Source organism: Camellia sinensis, chromosome 2 (assembly GCF_055761805.1).
Source record: "Camellia sinensis isolate YWXY chromosome 2, ASM5576180v1, whole genome shotgun sequence".
In the NCBI taxonomy this organism is placed as follows: Eukaryota; Viridiplantae; Streptophyta; class Magnoliopsida; order Ericales; family Theaceae; genus Camellia; species Camellia sinensis.
Genome location: NC_138962.1, coordinates 216,586,426 through 216,607,761, shown reverse-complemented (window position 1 = coordinate 216,607,761; position 21,336 = coordinate 216,586,426). Strand labels below are relative to the sequence as shown.

The following is a 21,336-nucleotide window of genomic DNA, read 5'->3' as shown; positions in this document are numbered from 1 at the left end:
GTTGGGCCATAACCTCGGCCTGGCGTGTAGCAAATTCTGTTTGACGGGCAGCGTCTTGTTGCATGGCTTTCGTACTTTCCTGGAGCTGACGCATTATCTCCTCAATATCTTCCATACTGTGCTGGTTTATCTGAACAATCGGTATATCTGCTTCTGCAGTAGAAACTGAGACCTCAGCCTGACTATTCAAGGACCACTGATCTAGCGACCTCTGCACTAATACACTGTGCCTTTTTGACCTCCGCCTAGTAACCGGGGGTAAAGAAAGAAACACTGCCTGTCCGTCTATCAAATCCCTGGATCGATTAAGTCTTCGACCTCTAACCTAGAGTGCTCGGGGAATATCTACCTGGTCACACGCAATGGTGCTAAACTACATTGCACAAAGATAAATAAAGCATAATAAGGAAATAAACAACCAAAACGCGCAGTGTGCTATGTTATGAGCTGAATAAATTAAAGACAACACACAGTTGGCCTGACAACACACAGTCGGCATAACAACACACAGTCGGTATTTGTAATCTGAACACACTGTCCTTAACTTTGATCACTGTACCCCAAATTGCTGCCCCAAAACTGAATCTGATACCCTCAGGTAAAACTGATTCTCCAAATATTGATGCCCGCAGGCCTGATACCCAAACTTGCAAACTGATACCTGTAATCTTGTAGAGACACACTCTGATAGCAAATAGCAAGCAAGCGAGAGCCAAAACACCTCTATGTTGGGGTAGGCTTTTCCTGTCCTAATTTCGTCAAGAACTAGGGTTTCACTACGCACACAGCGGTTTCAAACAACTTACAATCGGGTAAGTAACCTGTCCTAGTTTGGAATAGTCACTATGGATTCCAATATGCACTAGGTCGAATGGTCAAAAAGGGTGCCTCAGTAAAAACTGAGGTTTGTGTTCCCGTCGTGGTAGAGCCCGCAACCGGTCAGCCTTATGGCACGCTCCTCAAAGCAAGCCTCCAGCAAACCGTTCAGGAATAGCATACGGCAAACACGGTGTCCTAGGCGCACCAATGCAAATTCAAAGCAAAGAGACACATAAGTGTAATCAAAATAAGATATCATGAGTTTGAGTCAAGTTCTCTAACTCTCCAGCAGAGTCGCTAGAAACTGTGCACACTGCTCCCGGGAGAACTCCCCGAACATCCGCGCACGCCTATGACGGCGGGGCGCGAATTCTCGTTTTGTTCTCTGAGCTACCACAGTTTGGACTCAAATGTCACAGTTCTGAATCTAATCTTACAATGTGCGATGTAAGACCGATAAATCACCAAAGAGTCCAAATCCGGCAAATCGTTTTTGGAAAATTGATTTTTATAAAGAAGTGCCAAACATGGACTGCTTTGCCAGATACAGAGTCACCACCTAAATATTTTATTTTGGGGAAATTTAGGAAACCCTGACTCGTGCCTAAGGCCACGTGTCCGTCATCACCAAAGTTGCCTCGGCTCGGGAACTTGGGTACGAGAGGGGAAGGTCATTTAATGAGCACCCCCACTCGCCCGATCAAAGATCGGCCTGTACTAAGCATGATATCTTGTTTTTGAAAACACATGTGTTCTTATTCCGATTAATTAGCTAATCTTACTACGTGATTGGCACAGCAAACAAGTATAGACTAGATCGCCTAATTTGGAACAAAACATTACATGTTTATTTTGTTGAAAACGGTTTGAAATTTGCTACTCGCAAGTAGGCTAAATCCGAGATTCAATGAATTGTTCCAATTCAAGTAATCCAACCTTCACCCACAGGCATCCAGGAAGTTAATCACATAAGCAATTAGCCTCATGGCAAGCATGCTTTTATGGCAACATTAACACACATGCAGTATGCTAAGGCATAAACACTCACAGTATACTTCGAGCCAAAACAAAGAACTAGTTAGAAATCATGCATGATCCCAGTTCATGTTAAGATGGCTAATGCAACACATGCGAAAATAGAACTAAGATAGGCTCGGCTACCTAGAATGTCATGTGAAATGCAACTTGGTACATGTATTCAAAAAGGTATTGAAATACAATGCAGTTAGTATGATGCGCCGAGCCCGGTGCATGCAATACAGATGAATGGATGCACGCATGCAAGTATAATGTATGCTAATCGAAATATGCCCTAAAATTAACCATCGTAAGTGGTTAAGTAAAAGGGAGAAAGAAATGGGGATTGGAAGACATGCATCACACACACGCACGCTTATTACAACGCTTGGCTCTCTTGAGGGAGAGACCGAATAAGAAGCTAACTAGCTAATCTAAGCTAATTAAAGTAATTATTACACAACAAATTAATTAACTAATCCTAGTTAACTAATTATTACAAAACGAATTGAATAGCTAACGCATTAACTAATTAAAGTACAAACCAAAGCAAAAGCAAGCTATCTAAGCATGGTAGCTAAGGAAAGCAGTAAAACAGGAGGTTCTCGAAGGGAGAGGACTCGATGCATGTTCGGTCGACTCGTTCGGAAATCCAATGCGATGCCCCGATTTGCCTTTGTTTTCATTTGTTCTCAGAACATTGCATCAAGCTCCAGAAAGCTAAAACTTCACCTTGGGAGACCTGTGGGAGGCTGGCCAACCACTTTTGGTCTCTCCAGACACCTGTCGACAACTTTGGTTGTTGAAAAACCAGAAAAGTGGTCGGCCAGCTAGTTTTTCTGGCTGGCCGGCCAGTTGTTGCTGCTAAACTGTAATTTGCTGTAACAGAGAGCAAGAACGGGCCTGACAATGTATTTGCAGGATATGTGTGCACAACCACCCTCCCTATCATGTCATGAACTCAGAGGGGTGTGGTTCTCGAGCCTCGGGCCACCAATCGCGCATTTCAATGCGTGATGGCCAAAAGGCAAAGTTGCAAAATTCAATATAAAATGAATGCACAAGTAAACACATAAACCCTAAAACTCTATCATGGATGATCAAGAGCGTCGGCGATCGAGAATTGAGGCACGTTTCATCACTTCAAGTATGAAACGTCCCTCGTTTCCCGTGGTTGGACTAACACCTATTCCAAACACAATGCAACACATAACATGGCATGCACAATGCTATGTAACATGGAATATGCAAAAATGCAATGCAACACAAGCATGCAAATATGCAATATGGCTTAAGCATGCAAACATGCAATGCAATATGAACAACCTAACTAGGCTAATGGCATGCACAATGCATAATGCTAAGAACAACTAGCATACACAATGCAAATGGGAAATCATAGCATACACAATGGGATGTAACCTAAGCATGCAAACAACATGGCATACTCAATGCTATGAACTACATGGCATGCTCAATATTTAATGTAAGATAGCATTCTCAATGCAAGGTGACATAGCATACACAAGGATAAATGCTGGGACCTAGATGGCATACTCAATGCAAGGCAATCATAAGGTTCTAAACACAATGTAAAGCATGCATGCACAATGCAATGCAACAAGGGCAACCTAGCAATGTTAGGGACATGCATACTCAATGCAAGGAACAACTTGGCATGCACAATGCAAAGGAATACATAGCATACACAATGCGAGGTAAGATAAGCATGCAAGCAACATGCAAGTGAACATGCTAAAGGGACTTAAACCAAAAGGGGTAGACCTCAGTCATGCCCAAAACAGTGGCCATAATGATGAAATGAAGGCACTGAAAACACATACAAGTATGCATGCCAATTGGCTCACCAACTAAGGCACTAAGGTGCAACTCTCAAGAACACTTAAAGAGTGAAAAGCGTGGAAGTGTAACAACACTAAGGGCACTGAAATTAGACAAGAAATGATGCCAAATCACTTAATCAACACAAGCATGGCATGCAATGGTCCTTACAGCTTAAGACAAGCAAAGAGGACTACACATGAGGCGTGCAATACATGGCACAACTGCATGAACTATGCATGGATAGAGCTCAAGTTGGTCAAAATAAGGACCTAAACATGCTGAGATAAGGGCTCAAATACCTAGGCATGCAAGCATACAAGCTAAGCCACAAACTAAGCAACAACGCATAACACTCAAAGGCACTTAAAGCATGATTGAGGTAGGAACATGGCAATGCTAAATGCTCTGAAATGTCACGGTAAGTGATGCCAAATCATGTACACAACACAAATGAAGCATGCAATGATGCTCAAAGCTTGAGGCAAGCAAGAGCATTTATACTACAAGTATACAAAACATGAAGCATGTGACCAAGGTGACCCAAAACAGTCCTAGAACATGTCAAAATGAGTCTAAAACATGCATGGAAAGAAGCCAAAATAGGCTAGCATGAAGGGCATAAGACATGATGCATACAAGGCAAATAAGGCGGATTACACTACACCTATTAAGACCAAGCATGGGATGACTTAATCAATAAAAATTAGAGTTATATCATGGCATAATAACCCCAAATAAGCACTGAAATGATGGCTCGCAAGTTAAGGCATGAAGGCATACACAATGGTTCATGTTAAGGCATAAAGGGGCAAACCCTCCAACGCATTGAAAGAGTGACAAATGTGAATGCATGGCCATGAAACATGGACTGAAATCACATAATAAATGATGTCAAATCATTCAAATAGTCCAAGTAATGCATGCTAGTGGACTCAATACACAAGGCTAACAAGCTAGATTGAACCATAGCTATACAAAGCAAGTCATGTATGACTAAAACAACCAAAATCAGACCTTAGAAATGGTAAAACATGAACAAAATCTTCTCGGAGCTAAGCCAAAAGCATGCTAAAATGACATGTCAAAGCATGATGCATGTTAGGCTATTTCATGGAATTACACTACAAGTGTATGGAGCGTGCAAGGGGCCAACAAACCCACCCAAAACAGAGTCATGGCATGCTAAAAAATCACCAAAAACATGTTGAAATAGAAAGAAAACAAGCTAGAATGACATGCTACTTCATGAAGAATACAAGCTAGTTTGTGTGATTTACACTACAAGTGTATTAACCATGCATGGAGTGACCAAACCAAGCAAAAACAGTGGTATGCCTCAGCAAAATAACCACAAATACAAGCTAAGATATGGCCAACAAAAGGTTAACAAAGATGCTCAAACATGAGGCATATGAAGCTAGTAAACACAATACATGGAGAGGGGATGACCCTCTCCTATTTAGGACACCAAAACCACCTTTCCACCACTGAAAATCCTCTGGATTTCAGTGGTATGGCTCGAAACAAGGCCTAACAAGGCCAAAGGGGGGGGGGGGTAAATCACCCTAAATGAAAAAGTGACCTTAAACAACTATTTTAAGCATGCAAAAACAAAACTTTTTCTAGTTAAGAGTTAATCTTAAAAAAGCATTCAAGAAGGGCTAAAAGCTTCAGCAAGAATGGGGGATTTAAGGGCTAAAGACTCACCCTTGAAGACCTCCTTTATAACTGCAACTCCAGCAAGTTTTTCAAGCTCAAGCCAACCCAAGAACACCAAAAACAACTTCAAGAAGCCTCAGCAACACAAGCAAGGTGTTTGAGTGTGTGTTTGTGTACAAAAGTGAGACAAATCTACACTTTAAGGCACGAAACAAGAGAGAAATGAAGATGTATAGATATAGATTATATGTATGGCTCAAGGAAGGTTTTCTGAACCTAGGGGAGGGAGGAGGAACCTCCTTTTATAGAAACTAAAAGGCAAAGCTTCTTGGAGAAGCTAAGCTTCAAACAAATCCCTCCATACACGTGTATGGGGGATAGCCCAAAAGCCCTCCAATTGTGCCAGCTGGAGGAAAATATCTCCAAAAAGGTGCCAAAAAGCAGCCGACCACTTGAAGTGGTCAGCTTGCTACTTAAAGTGGTTGGCCGACCACTTTAAGTGGTCTTCTAGAGCAACAACTGGTCGGCCATGGTGGGAGAGAGTCCAGGGCATGAAAGAAGACTAGTGGTGTGGTGGCCGACCAGAAAATGTGGCCCAAGGACCAAGCATGCCAGTTATCCGACCAGAAAGCTGGCTGGCAGAAGGAAAAGTGGTCTCCAAGGAGAAAAAGTGGTCTCCCACCCTTGCACCACATTCCAAACAAGGAAAACAAGGTTTGTACCAAAAACAAACCAAAATGGCTACAAGACGAGAGATCGGGAGGCAAAGCACGCGGCTGAAAGCCTCGAAAACTAGCTGACGAGCCCCAAAAGTGATATGCAACTACAAAAGTGGTCTCCTGGACCATAGTGTTCCTCTAGGCAGAGGCAACAGGGTGTGGTTCAAAAACCACGCCAAACGGAGAACGTTAAGCGGTCCCGAGACAACGCGCGCAGCCGAAGGCTCCAAAAATCAAAAACTTTTCTCAAAACAGGAAAAGTGGCCTATGACCACAAAAGTGGTCCACAACCACAAAGAGATGGTCTACAAGACCTCTCCTTCCCTCCAGGGAAGAGAAACAAAGTTCGGTCCACAAACCGAGCCGAAGCACAAAAGAGTTCAAAGGCCCGGAGGCAAGGCTCTCAGCCAAAACTCTGAAACCTCTAAACGAGCACAACATGCACTATCACCGAGTGCTCAATCGATGACGTTTGAGTCTTAAGGTTGGTCAAAAATGGGGTGTCTACAGCTGGTCAAAAACAAAAACTCAAATTTGGGGCTTTTGATCTAATCCTGCCTAAACACTTTGTTAAGGCTTCAATCAAGGTTCCAAACATCACCCAAGGGTCCTCAATTATAATATTTATTGTTCATTTGCCAACCCATCGATACCAAGAGTCCGACAACCACACAAGTTTTAAGGTGACGAGCACCACTTTACACCAATCTAATAAGTATTAAAATTCGGGTCACTACAGATCTTGTAGCTGCTTGAGTTTGGATGGTGAATAATGGAATAATTATAAGTATTAAAGATAATGAAATCAGTGCACCACTCTCTGAGTCTTTTATTCTGATCTTTGTTCACAAGAAAAAAAAAAAAAAAAAAACTGTGACAATCTAAGTGAATGTTTCTATAAATTTCAATGCTCTGAATTTTCGCTGAATTTTCTTAAAAGAAGTTGAATATTTCTATACTATCCAGATAAATTACATTTTAAAAAATTCACTCCCTACTCTTTGAAAAGAATATATATATATATATATATATTCTTCGACCATAATGCATGTTTGTTCAAAGGCAGTTCATAATTTTCTGAATTTTCTATAAATTGGTGTATTCACTGCCTACTCTTTGAAAAGAAAGAAAAAAAAATGGCTTCTTCGACCATGATGCATGTTTGTTCAAGGACTGTTTTGTATGAACTGCAAGGCCCCTTGGCACAGTAACGTAAGTTGCAGTGATTTCAAAATTTTAAATCCTCATCCATGTGCAGAAGATAAGAAGTTGAAAACTCTTGCAAAGAGGAATTTGTGGCGTTAGTGTGTGGTTGAACTTGTAGCAGCTTGCAACCACATTTATTGTAGGTACTGTATTGCTTCATTTTGAATTGCCATAATGCTTTAATTATTTTCATGATCTGAAGGAATTTAATTGGTTGCATGAATATTATATACATATGGTTTGCATAAACTCCTCATTATGGTCTTGCTTTGTAAGTTATTCATGTATAGGTATGGTTTGGCTGATGGTTGTTCATTATATATATATGTAACAACCCTCATTTCGATTTAGTCCCACCTGCATACATTTATGTATGATCTTGTTTTGATATGTGCATTTGCAAATCTTGTCTTGTTTTGCTCGAATGTTGCTTGCATGCTTTGTTCTTGCCTGGTGTGTTACCGAGGTTTTCTTGAGCCTAGACACCTTCGAAACCTTTTCCACCTAGAACTATCTTGGAACCCCATCGGTTGACCTCATCTCTACCCTGGCATGTTGGCTGAGATGTCACCATCTAGGCCGAGGTGCGCATCGCCTAGGCCGAGATGTGCATCATCTAGGCCAAGATGTTAATATCTAGGCGTGCTAGATCCTTGATCCTTGCACTAGCGATTTTGTTCCTGGAATGGAATGACCTAGACCGAGGTGTGGCATATCTAGGCCAAGGTGTGGCACAGCTTAGTCAAGTGTTGTCCTTCCAAGCCAATGTCCTTGCCACTTGCTTGCCGGAGTCTTGTTGTTAGCCGATGTCGTTACTTGTCGAAGTGCTCTTACTGTTTAGCTTGTTGAATACACCTTGTCATGGTCTTGTCTAATCAGTCAGTCACCTTTTCGAGTAGAGCCAACCAGCCGATGCCACGTGTCCCAGCAGAGGGATTAAGTCAGTGACTGTCGGGAGAAACATATCATTTTGTATCAAATCTTGCCTTTTAGAGAGAAAGACTCTAGGAAGGAGGAGGAGAAGTTTGAGCAAGAGAGAGTGAACTTCCAAGCTTGATCGTGGGAGCTTGAACCGTTAGATTCGAGTTTTGAGGTAAGAATCTTAACCTACTCTTGTTGTTCTTATTGATCATCTAGCTGCATTGCACGATCAAACCTGTTCGGCACGTCATGCATTGATTTAAAGTTGGTTTTAGAAAGAGAAAATGGGTTTCATGTGTTCTTGAAGAAAAGCCTCTTTTGATCCGAAAGTTTGCATTAAGGCTCATGTTTTTGTGTTTGTTTTGATAAGATCCTTGAGTATGGGTACCTAGGTCCATGTTTTTGAATTCATAGCATGAAATCTCAGCTTTCGTAATAGCAAGTTTTGATCTTTGCATTCATCTTCCTCATGTTCATGTTCTTCATGCTCATGTTCTTCATGTTGTCAAGAGGGAAACCCAGATTTTCCTGACTTCGCTTTTAAATGTGGCCGTCGGGGCCACACCTCGGCAAGGAGGTGTGGGACCTCGGCCTAGACCTGGTAGTTGCCCAGCGTGTTTTCCAGAAATAAGAAACAGTGTTTTGATTTGATTTGACTTAGTTTTTGAAGAATGCCGAGGTCATTTGCATGCATGCAAGACTTGTTTTGAGAAGTGCATTCAATAAACTTTTCCATGTGTTTGTAGGACTTGGACTTGCCTTGACCCCGACATTTGATGAACTATGTAAGTGGTATTTTTAATAAAGCTATATTATATGTTTTGATAAAGACTTTGCTTTGCTTTGTTTTGAAAGTATTTGTTAAGCATGAATAATTGTCCCTATTTTGTATATCAAGCATGATCTTGTTTTGATGATCTTCTCGGAAAGTCCCTTGTGCTGGAGGACTCTAAACTTTCGCAGCACATCTCGTTTGAAAGTCCCTGGTGCTGGAGGACTCTAAACTTTCGCAGCACATGTTGTCTTGAAAGTCCCTTGTGCTGGAGGACTCTAAACTTTCGCAGCACATCTTGTCTTGAAAGTTTCTTGTGCTGGAGGACTCTAAACTTGCGCAGCACTCTCGTGTTAAAAGGCTACGGGCCTTTGTAACATAGGTCCCTTGTGCTAGAGGACTCTAAACTTTTGTAACACCCTTATTTAAGATGTCTCCCTTGTTTTGTCTTGTTTTGCCACTGACGGTTTACCACGTGGATATGTTTGCCGGAATGTTATCATTTGTAATATGTTGATGCTAATAAGTATCCCTTGAAGCTTTGAAGATTTGTTAGATGGACGAGGTCCATCCCTTGTTATCTAAAGTTTTGACTTGTATTGTTTTGAAAGGACTTCGGCTATTATTCATGCGAACCCCTTTATTATTTATACCATTCACTGAGTATCCAAGCTCACCCTCTCTATATATATGTAGGTGATGAGCAAGAATGCAGTGACGCCTAGATGTGATTATGGAGCCTATTTTGGATTTTTGATTAAGTCGGCTTGACTTGTATTTACGTCGGCAGTCTTGAAAATTATGCTTCTCGACTTGTAATATTTGTATTTCGTACACGTCGGCTTGAGAAGCCTTATGATCAAGATGTGTGTTTTGTATGTATGTTATGTCGACATCGAGGATGTCGGCTATAGCGACCCCGGTTTTTTCCCATTTGATTATTGTATCCGGACTCAGGTTCCGTAGACTCTGTCATTGTATAATTGTTGTTGTTGTCCTTTATTTTCTCATTTGGAATTATAGGATGTGTTGGGCAGGTTTGTTTCAGGTTGGTTGGGTTTAGAAACCAAGTGTTGCTGTCCAGGATTTTGGTTCTTCGCTCGAGCGAGGAGTTGGTCGCTCGAGCGAGAGATGGCGTCCAGTATTGACCTGTAGCTCTGCATTCTTGGCTCGAGCGAGATTTTCTTCGCTCGAGCGAGTTAGTTTGTTCTTCGCTCGAGCAATGGTTCCTTCGCTCGAGCGTGAGTATGATTACAGACCTGAGGATTTGAGTTCTTTGCTCGATCGAGTTTTCTTTCGCTCGAGCAAGCTTTTGGGTTGTTGGCTCGAGCGTAGATTTTCTGTGTCTGGTCGCTCGAGCGACAAAGGCTTCGCTCGAGCGAGCCTGTCCAGTTTATATACACAGCAGCGGGATTTGATCAGTCCTTTTCATCTTCTTTTTTATTCCAAACCCTAGGTCCGACTTCTCTCTCTCCCTACTCACCTTCTCTCTTAGATTTGATCCACTTAGGGAGTGTTTCTACCCTAGATCCTTCATTAAAAAGATAGAGTGAGTCGAGGGCTTCCATTTAATCTGAACATTTGGCGATTTGGAGCACTTTGGTATTTGGGCACTCATCTCTGTCTTCACCATTTGGGTTGTTTTCTTTGAGGTAGGGATTTCCTACTCCATTTTATAGGTTTTGTTCTAAGTTTTGGTATTTTGATATGTTGGGGATACTATGGTAAATTCTGGGAAAAACCCTAGTTGTATTATTAAATTAATTTGTATAACTAATTCATGGAGTTGGGAAAAGATGGTTTAATTCATGGAATTGGGGAATTCATTGATTAAATGGCGTAGTTGGATAATTTGAATTATTTGTCTAATGAATTGTTGACATAGTTATTTTCAGTTTAGAAATAACTGTTTTGGGCTATCGGTGGAGGATAGTCGTGATTGTTGTAGACATTGCATGTGGATTAGGAATAACTGAAACTAATCACATTGGTTAAGTCATTAATTTTGACTATTGCATTGATGCAGAAAATACGTGTATTGATTGAGCATTGCATTTGCATACATTGTTTTGTGTGGGAGGAGATAGGGGATGTACTCCACGGTTTAGGGGAAGATAGGGGATGGACCTCTAAACCGGATTTTTGTTTGGGAGGAGATAGGGGATGGACTCCATTAGCATCACTTTTACGTGTGCTTATTTATATAGAAGTGTTTTATTGATACAGCACTAAAATGTGTATCAATCTGGAAGTATGAAGTGTTTTGAATTGAGCTTGAGTCTCATTTGTTTGTTGATATTGGAAGAATGTGAATATGATATATATAATTCACTGTTGTAAGTTCGGCCAGGTTCTGAGCCATATTGATTAAGTTGGAAAGTAAAATGTATCTTAGACAATAGTGTCATGAGGCTGTAAAATGAAGTAATTGATTATCTTGGTTAACCATCTGTTGAATGCTATTGCTTTATTCATTGCTTATATGTGGTTTAGAATATTTCTACTGGGCTGTGGCTCACCCTTTATGGGAACATCATTTTCAGGTTCAGGTGATAAACTACCTCCAAGGACTTAGCTTGGGAGGGTTTGGCTTCTGGTTTGAAGAAGACTACCTTTAGTTAATTGTCTTTATTTATTAGTACATATAAACATTCAAGCCTCGGGCTTTTCTTGTATTGAGTTAGAACTCATATTTTTGTATCCAAGTGTTGGCTTGGAAAGATGTAAGCCTGTAAGGAATTTTATTCAATGTTACATGTAATGCTTTATTTAGTAATACTCTGATGAATGAATTAATAAATTGTCTTCTTTAAATAATGCATGTCAATGATATATATAATGGGTTAATTTTGAGGGCGTTACATCGGCAATCGGGCAGACTATGTTCCTTGACCTGTAGTTCGTACATTTTGTTTGTGTCGGCTTGTGAAGCCCTTTGTTAAAATGTAAGATGTAATTTGTACTTTGCTTCATTTGTAATTAAGTTGTAACCCATATGCAGATGATTGCTATTTCATTTGACTTATGTACAGCTCTTATGGACTAATCTGTTTTGTATGAATCGCTTCCGTACTTGTTAGCCCCATGTATTTATACTCTGATTGTGTGTGAATTTTGAAAGTTGGCCTTCGGTAATCCCGGATTACTGGCCATCACGGCACCAAACTACTAGGGGCGGTTTGGAGTCGTGACAATATAGGTATGCTTTGTCTATGACATTTTCCTGTTTCTTTCCTTTTTTTCATTACCAAGTGTCTCATTTGTCTATAACATATAACAAGTTTTTCTGTATCTTCATATAGTCACTTATTAATGCTTCATAATTAATTATTGAAGCGATTAACAGTTTCAATTGTGTTTTTAATTGAATTATAAGATAGGTGATACATTTATTTTATTCCCTTCCTACAATTAAAAATAGTAGGTATGGTTTAACCAATGTGTTTTTTTAGTTTTTTTTTAGTATGTATAGTTTGTTCCATTGTTTGTTTGTTCGATTGTATTTTTTTCATTTTTTATTATGAATTTGGGATTGTTTGTTCCATTTTTTTTTTTTTGGAATGTTCCATTGTATTTTTCAATGTGTTAGGTTAGTTTTACTTGATAGTTAGTATAAATTGCTAATTAAACATATATTTTGTTTTTTGGTGGCGTACATTTATGTTTGGGCTTTCTAAATGATAATAATAAATTTAATTTCAACACTATAAAATTGAAGTCAGTTGGGGAAGAGAACAGTTCAAATTTGGACAATTGTTGTGTTCCCATTTTAATACTCTTCATGTTGCTAGGACTGATTTTAATTTTATCATTTTAATGTGATTGTTAAAATACATCATTGAACAGCCATAATTATATAACCAAACATTTTCAGCTTGAAATACAACAGTTATGGACAATATCACTATTTTCGGTCAAGTAAGTTTTTTTGTTTTTCCCTCCATATAAATTCCAATACCTCTCTTATAATGTAAGGCCTATTTATTTATTTATTTTTAATTTATCATATCTAATTTTCTTCTAATAAATGCTTTTTTTCTCATACTTTATAGGTGGATGAAGACTTACACCGAACGGTAATATCAAGAAAGAAATGATTTTTTTTCTTATTTATGTGTACAAATTTTTATTTATCACTCTAAAGTTTTTGTATATATAGATTCAATTTCTTCAAGAAAGAAATGTTAATGTTGTTGTCCGCGATGAGTGTGACCTTAATACTATCCGCATTCGTAAGGTAAGCCTATAAGTAACTTATATTCGCATGCATTTTCTTATTATTTTTAAAAAATATTTATAAATATATTCTATGTATTTTTCATGGGCAAAGGCAAAGGAAAAACACAAAGCAATATCAAAGGAGATAGAAAAGGCTATCCCTTGTGCCAAAGGAGAGGAACATGCAAATCCCGTGGTATGGTTTCTCAACATTTTTAAAAAGTTTGTTTTTCGAATATTTATTAAATTTTTTTTATATAGATTTTTTTAAGAATTGCATGGTGTCATATACTATTTTTTATGTATATTTTTATGAGTTATTGTTTTTTAAATATTTATTCAATTGTTTTGACTGATTGTGAAATATTTTTCTAAACCATGTCAAAGTAAGCATTTGTACAACATGTTAATGCATTTGTTTGAACATTAATTTGAACACATGTTGCATTTACAACATATCATAATAAATATATAATAGAAGAAAATGAAAAATGAAATGAAGTTTTTAATTATAGAATATAGATTTTTTTTTTAATTTTTATTTTAATATAACCGAAAGAACAAGAAGAAGGAAGAGGGAAGCGGAAAGTAGAAAATATTACACGCTAATATTCACATTATACGTACCCAATGATCTAATATATATCTTTTCAATGTAGGACAAAAAAGATGAGTGTAATTAGCAACAAGAGTGTGGTCTCTAAAAAAAATAATAAAGCCACGCAAAATTATATGAGGTGTATGGGAGGTTGGTTAATTTAGTAAGTTATTTTAATTTCTGGTTAGTTTAGTAGGTTAAAATAATTATGTTTAGCAAGATTGTTGAATTTTTTTATAATTAGATATGATGTATATGAGAAAAAAAATGTAAAATGATTATGAATTTGATAACTTATTTTGACTATTAATATTATTTTAATCAAAAAAAATATTTAAATACATACGACTCAAAAAAATGTTTGACGTGACATTGTTTAAATACATTATATATATATATATATATACATTGATAAATATACTAAAGTTTATATATGGCTCAACTTAACCACGTTTTAAAATTTTAAAAATGTGTTAACATACAGCGATTTTAAATTCTATACTTTTTTTAGATGGTGAAATTCTATAAAAAGTTCAAATACGAATTAATATTTTAACTTAAACTTTTAGCAATGAATTTGATAAATTACATTTTAACTTGAACGAACCTCCATCGTACGATACCTGCTGAAGTCACGGCCGGTAGTGGTGTTGCCGTAGATGGTGGTGGAAGTCTTATGTGTGGCGTTTCATATTGCAGTGAAATTATTGTCATCTTGAATTGATTTATTATAATTGATTTCTGCAGTAGTGAAATTATTATCATTTTGAATTGATTTTTTTGTAAAGGATATGATACCAATATTAATAATTTATGTTAATTGATTTTTGTAAAATAGGTGCACCAATATTATTTACACCGTGCCTTTAGGCACACGTATACACTAGATGGGTAGGGTCTTTTGGCTCAAAATGCATAGTGAGTTTGCAGTTTTGTGGGCTTAATGTGTTTTCAAATTATTTTTTTTCCTCCCTTTTTGAATTTTATCAATACACGCATTGGTTCTTATGTGACTAACAACTCAATTGAGCGAAGAATAAAAGTTAGTTAAACTTTTGAGAACAAATACATGATAAAAGGGAAGCAAAAGAGGGAATAATCTTCACATTTTGTGTACCTAATTATATAATATTCTCATTTTAGGTACACAATGATAATGTGTTTTCAAAAGCTACATTGGCTCAACGTGCACGACGAGAACGTGAAAAAAATCAAAACTCATGTTCTGCATACCAATTAGGACAATGCCTACGAAAAAACGAGAGAGATCAAATGAATGTATTGACCCAAGACAACCTTCTGTAACACCCAATTGGTAAACAACTCTGTTTAATTCTTGAAATGTATACTCTTACTATTACCACTTTATTGTACAAATTTTAATTTATTTACAATCCATTTCTGTAGGCATGCTCCTACAACCTCATGTAGAAATGTTGGTGTGGTCATCCGTGATGAGCACGACCTTAATGTTATTCGTGTTCGAGCAGTAAGTATAAAATCAAGTCAAACATTGTATGTATGTTATTTATATAAGATTTTTTAAAATCTTTTGAATATTTTATTTAAATTTGTTAGGCAAAAGAAAAAGAAATGGTCAACCCAATGTCTAAGGGAAAAGAAAAGGTGGCTCCTTCTGACAAGAGAATGACAAATGCATGTCAAGTGGTATTTATTCCTTTTAAAAAATATGAAGCAAAACTATTTGAATTTGCTGCTTTATGTTGTTTTTGTAGAATGATTGTAATATATTTTCCTGTAATTTGCCATTATTTATATGTGTTTTTCAAATTTATTTATTTTTATTTGGCATAGATACATGTGCATTTATAACGTACCATATGAAAAGAATAGGAAAAAATAAACGAAGGAATAAAGACAAACTATCTAATGAAAGAATAAACGAAGGAATAAAGACAAACGAAGGAATAAGATAGATTTTTATTTCTTCTTTATTTTTTTTTTTAATAAAAAAAAATGCATAAAGAGCAAAATAAATACAGATAACACTATTAAAGGTATAAAACAAAATTAAGAGAAACAAAATAAACAGTAAGATATTTCATGCTAAGTACAAAACATTCACATATTTTGTACCAATGACAAAATATTTTCATTTTAGGCACAAAATGATAATGTCATATCAAAATCTACATTGGCCTAACGTGCACGACGAGAGCGTGCAAAAAATGAAAAGTCATACTTTCAATGCTTGCAACGAGAACAAGAGGGATTAGAAGAATGTATTCAACCAATACAACCTTTTTTAGCACCAATTCATCGCAATCGCGCTTGTCTAGAATGGGAAACAATAACTGAAGATTCTCATTTGGCACAAAAACGAACAATGGTTGCCCATCATTCTACATGTTCGTTTTCTATGCCAAGCACATCTTTACCTCCACAAAGGAATCGGTAAACTACTATGTCTAATCTTCAAATACATACTCTTACCATTTTGTTTTATAGAATTTTATTTATACACAAATATTCGTAGGTCTACTCGTATAAATCAATTTCTTCAAGAAGATCTATGTACTGATGATGATTTAGAAGATATGCCTATGAGTACATCAATTGATGCTCGAGCACACAACGATTCTTGCCGCCATTATCTTGGCAAGATGGACATATTATGTCCTTATTGTTCAGCCTTACATTGGATAGATGAAAAATTGACCAAATCATCTATAAAGCGTCCCTTATTCGAAACTTGCTGTTTGGAAGGGAAAATTAGGCTACATTTTCTTATTACTCTCCCTTTATCACTTCAAGCATTGTATGATAGGAATAATGATCAATCAAAATCCTTTCAAAGTTATACTCGATTGTACAATGTAGCCAATGCTTTTACAAGTCTCGGTGCTACATTGGATCCTAGAGTACTCAGTGGAAGGGGTCCTACATCATTCACAATTCATGGGGAATTACGACATCGAACAGGATCACTACAACCACAACCAGGGCAAGATGCGAGTTATGCTCAACTGTATATCTATGACCCTTATTCAGCTTTAGAAATTCGTAATCGTAGAAATCCTAACTTGAGACGGGATGTGCTCAAAGCTATTTAGGATAGTTTGTTGTAAGTCAATGCATTTGTAGCTACATTTTGCCAAGCTCATGCCATTTTACATCAATTAGACGCAGCAGCACACAATCTACTTACTCATCTTCATTACAATTCAACAACTGATCGGCATCGGTATAACTTACCAACTGCAGATGAGATTGCAATTGTAATACTAGGTGATGGAACAGAGGTAAGTGGAATGAGAGATATTATCTTACATTTCCAAGGAAATAATGAGTTGATGCAAATTAATGAATGTCACCCAGCATACTTGCCGTTACATTGTGTTCTATTATTTTCATATGTTGAGCTTGGATGGGAACATGAGTTGAAATTGTGGAACGTTCAATATGACCAACCTTTAACTGATCGACTTACTCAAATGGATTTTTATAGTTATCATTTGTTTGAAGGATCCACAGAGTATTCAACTATTTCGAGAGGTGGGAATCTATTTCAAGAGTTTTTGGTAGATGCTTGGGCCACAACTGAGCAAAATCGATTGACATACTACAAGCTTAATCAAGGGAAACTTCGAGTTGAGCTTTACCAAGATTTGTCAGATATTGATCTAGATTATATGCGACCTAGTCAAATTGGTCAAAGGTTTATTTTGCTATCTTCATTTACTGATAGTCCTAGACATATGTTTGAAATCTTTCAAGATTCAATGGCTATCACACGATACAACCAACACCCATATATTTTTCTTACCATGACTTCAAATCCTAATTAGCTAGAAATTACATCAGCATTATTATCACATCAAAAACCTATTGATCGTCCTGATTTAATTGCCCGTGTTTTTTAGTTGAAGAGAAAATGTTTGATGAAGGAGATAGAAACAAATAAAGTGTTTGGAAATAAAGTTGCCCATGTTTTTATAATTGAATTTCAAAAATGAGGCCTCCCCCATATGCATGCACATTTATTTATTAAGGGTTCAGACAAAATTCGGACATGTGCTTAAGTAGACAAATTGGTCTGTGTAGAATTTCCAGACCCAAAAGATGATCCTATGCTTTTTGAAACTGTCAAATGTTGTATGGTACATGGACCGTGTGGTGCTCGAAATCCGCATGCACCATGTATGGAAAATGGTAGATGCAGTAAGAGATATCCTCGAGCTTTCATAGAAACAACAACTATGGATCAGAATGGATACCCTATCTATCGTCGTCGCAATAATGGTCAAGTACATACTATGAGGGGGCAAGAAGTTGATAACAGGGATGTCATACCATACAATGCATATCTTTCTAAACTTTTCAACTGTCATATAAATGTGGACGTTTGTGCAGGAATGAGATGTGTCAAGTATATACATAAGTACATTCATTTACAAGGGTTATGATCGTACAACGATGGTGTTGGGATCGATAAATGAGATTCAACAATATCTCGATGCAAGGTATATTGGACCTCCAGAAGTTGCTTAGCGAATATTTAGTCATCCTTTGCATGCAGAGATACCAACTATAGCGATCCCGGTTTTTCCTTCCTTATTTACTGTATTCTGGACTCGTTTCCATTGAGGATTGTTGTCATCTGTATTTCATTTCCGTCCTTTAATGCTTTGGATTGGAGTTTAGAAATGTCTTGGGCGTGTTTCGAACAGGTTGGTTGAGCTTTAGTCCCATTTCTTGTTGCCCAGATTTTTGGTGGTCCGCTCGAGCGGATCCCTTCTCGCTCGAGCGGAGTTTGCACACCTTCTGTAATACCCCTGTTCCGTAATATGCTAATTGGTCCTTAACATGATGTGATTATGTATTTTGATATGATTTTGTGTTCCACTATGTGAAAATATGTGGTTTGAAATTTTATCTGTTCATCGTAGGAATATCTGTTTGAGTAGTCTGCTTTGGAAATTTAATTGAGGGCCTTATCGGCCACGGAACCCGAAATTGATTACGCCATTGTGGTTGGCATAATTTTTAGAGCCTACGGTGAAATTTAATTGAAATTTGATTCTGGTCAATTTAAACTGATTAAATTGATAAATTAAGTACCCTATTATTTTATATTAAAATAATTGTTAGTGGGGCTTGTTGTATATTTGTATTGCACTCTCCTTTAGCTCTCTTAAAAACTCAAAATCTGAGTTAGACAATTGAGAGTGAGAGAGAGGCCGGCCATGGAGAGAAAAAGGGAGAGATTTGTGTAAGTTGGGCTCAAGACTTGGGAATTTGAAGATCTAGCTCAAGATTTGGCTAGAGCTTGAGTGTTGAAGCTCTTAGGTAAGTGAATTCATGGACTCTTACTTGTAATTTGTAAGTTCAAGGGTTGTTTGTGATCAAGAACATGTAATGAGTTGATTTTTGTTGAGTTTGAAGTCTTAGAACTCATGCATGTAAGAAATTACTTTGAATTTGCATGTTTGAGCTTGAAACACATGATTCATGTAGAGTTTTGGTTAAAGCTCATGTTGTAATCACCATTTGTACCATCTAAGTTGAGAATGATGAGCATCTCCCACATGCATGTACAAATCATGGGAGTATAAGTCTTGAATGTTTGAATTTGAGCATGTTGATGATGGGTTTGAGATATTTTGGGACATGCATGTAGATAATTCATGTAATTGAGCTTTCCTAATGTTGTAATCTTGCATTGGTAGCATGTTAGCATGTGTAAATGTGTAATTTGAACCATTGCATGCAAGAAATGTAGATGGAAAACCGATTTGGAGCTCAAGAACACGATCTGGGAAACCCAGATTTTTGAGGTCCGCTCGAGCGGGGTAATGGCCGCTCGAGCGGGAAAATCGTGCTCCCGGCATTTTTGCAGAGTTGGATATCCGCTCGAGCGGGACACTCCACGCTCGAGCGTGGATTTTTGTAGACAGGCCTTCAGCTCGAGCGCTCTATTCCACGCTCGAGCGCATCCTTCGTGCAACCAGTACTTCTGCAGGCCTTAAGGGTCCGCTTGAGCGGAGAAGTTTACGCTCGAGCGGGGACCCTGTTTCCTGGAATTTTGTTCATGCATTCTGTGATTCGTTTTCCGTTCCCTTTCACTTGTAAGCACTCTTAGGCATATGTTAAGCATTGTAAATAAGTTAATGAGATAAGAACAAAGCCTAAAGAGGAATATGTGAATTAAAGAACGGATTGAACTGTTAGTGACCCTTTTGTATTCATGAAATGTGTAGGGTCAAGTTCCAGGGCGCATCCACAAGCCGATCACTGTGAGTAATATCAATATTTGAAAACTTGTCAATGTCCAATTGTTATTCCCCTATAAATATTATGAGTTGTTAATTGGGATTGTGGACAAAAGTTTTGACATGAATGAATGGGCCAAAGGCCGTTTTGACATGAATGAATGGGCCAAAGGCCGTTTTGACATGAATGAATGGGCCAAAGGCCGTTTTGACATGAATGAATGGGCCAAAGGCCGTTTTGACATGAATGAATGGGCCGAAGGCCGTTTTGCCATGAATGGAAACCCGGATGGGCCAAAGGCCAGAATGTTTGGAACTACAGTTACTTGACTTGCATTTCGTATAGTTATATATATTTGGTTGTTAAACAAAAGTATGAATTGGGCCCAAGGCCGTTTGGAGCATGTTGTTCTACATATTGTTATGTAACTGTTGTATTTGATATTATTCACTGGGCTATCGCTCACGCTCATTCATGTATTTGTAGGTGAGCCAAGGGAAGCCCAAACCCAGCCCCAGTGAAGTCTGCTAGAAACAACAGGAGTTTTGGGAGAGTCAGCCTTGTGCCTTGCGCATGAGACCATCCTTGCCCTTTTACTATGTACCTATGTTTTGTCTTGTTGGCAAGGACCTAGTGCATGTCTGTACATAGTTTGTTATAGGTTGACCCGTTTTGGACGATCCTGTCTGTAATGAATTTTGTGAAACCGTACTTTTGATGTGAGTTATTAACGTATCTGAGTATGGTTTGTTTGATGTGCATATAAGCACGGCTCTATGGACAAAGTTTTTAATTTTGCTTCCGTCTAGCCCCCATTAACTCTGTTAAAATACGTTTCCGACAGTTTGAGGCCGTAGGTAATCTCATGATTACTGGCCGGTTACGTCCTTAACCCACGGGGGCGGGTTCGGGTCGTGACAGAGTGGTATCAGAGCACGAGTTAATAACTCACACACTTGTCCAAAAAGAGCAATAAGCGTCTAGATGAGATCTAGGATGCATTCATGTGATAAGTACGAGGTTGGAAGCATTGATTATATGCTTAAATGTTTTGTTATGAATAATTATATGTGTAAGTTGTGAACTACTTGCATTACAAATTATCTGGAAATGTGTGCTCCTTAGTGTATGTGTACTTGTGTACCTTTGGTATGGAATATAATGCAAGTTTAATCAGATGGTGAGAACCAGAAGTGATGAGTTAGAGGAATCCTCTACTGCCAGACTGGACAGAATGGAAAGACTGATTCAGGAAATGGCAGAAGCTTTGAGACAGCAACAGGAGTGGCAACAACAGTGGCAGCAACCACACCCGCCACCTCCACCTC

General features: G+C 37.9%; 1 protein-coding gene across 1 annotated transcript; it reads left to right on the top strand.

Annotated features, from left to right (window-relative positions):
• Positions 1-15,018: 15,018 nt before the first annotated feature.
• Positions 15,019-17,583, top strand: LOC145819430 (uncharacterized). The gene is made up of 6 exons (XM_082913422.1): positions 15,019-15,089; positions 15,182-15,263; positions 15,353-15,442; positions 15,511-15,517; positions 16,427-16,798; positions 16,880-17,583. The coding sequence occupies exons 1-6, from the start codon at positions 15,019-15,021 to the stop codon at positions 17,581-17,583; spliced, it is 1,326 nt and encodes a 441-aa protein (XP_082769548.1).
• Positions 17,584-21,336: the final 3,753 nt, after the last annotated feature.

What these genes read in the sequence shown, in the direction of transcription:
- LOC145819430 (XM_082913422.1), top strand. Translation starts at nt 15,019, where the DNA reads ATGCCTACGAAAAAACGAGAGAGATCAAATGAATGTATTGACCCAAGA. An exon ending in CCTTCTGTAACACCCAATTG is followed by an intron (nt 15,090 to 15,181) that starts GTAAACAACTCT and finishes CCATTTCTGTAG; the next exon opens with GCATGCTCCTACAACCTCAT. An exon ending in ATGTTATTCGTGTTCGAGCA is followed by an intron (nt 15,264 to 15,352) that starts GTAAGTATAAAA and finishes TAAATTTGTTAG; the next exon opens with GCAAAAGAAAAAGAAATGGT.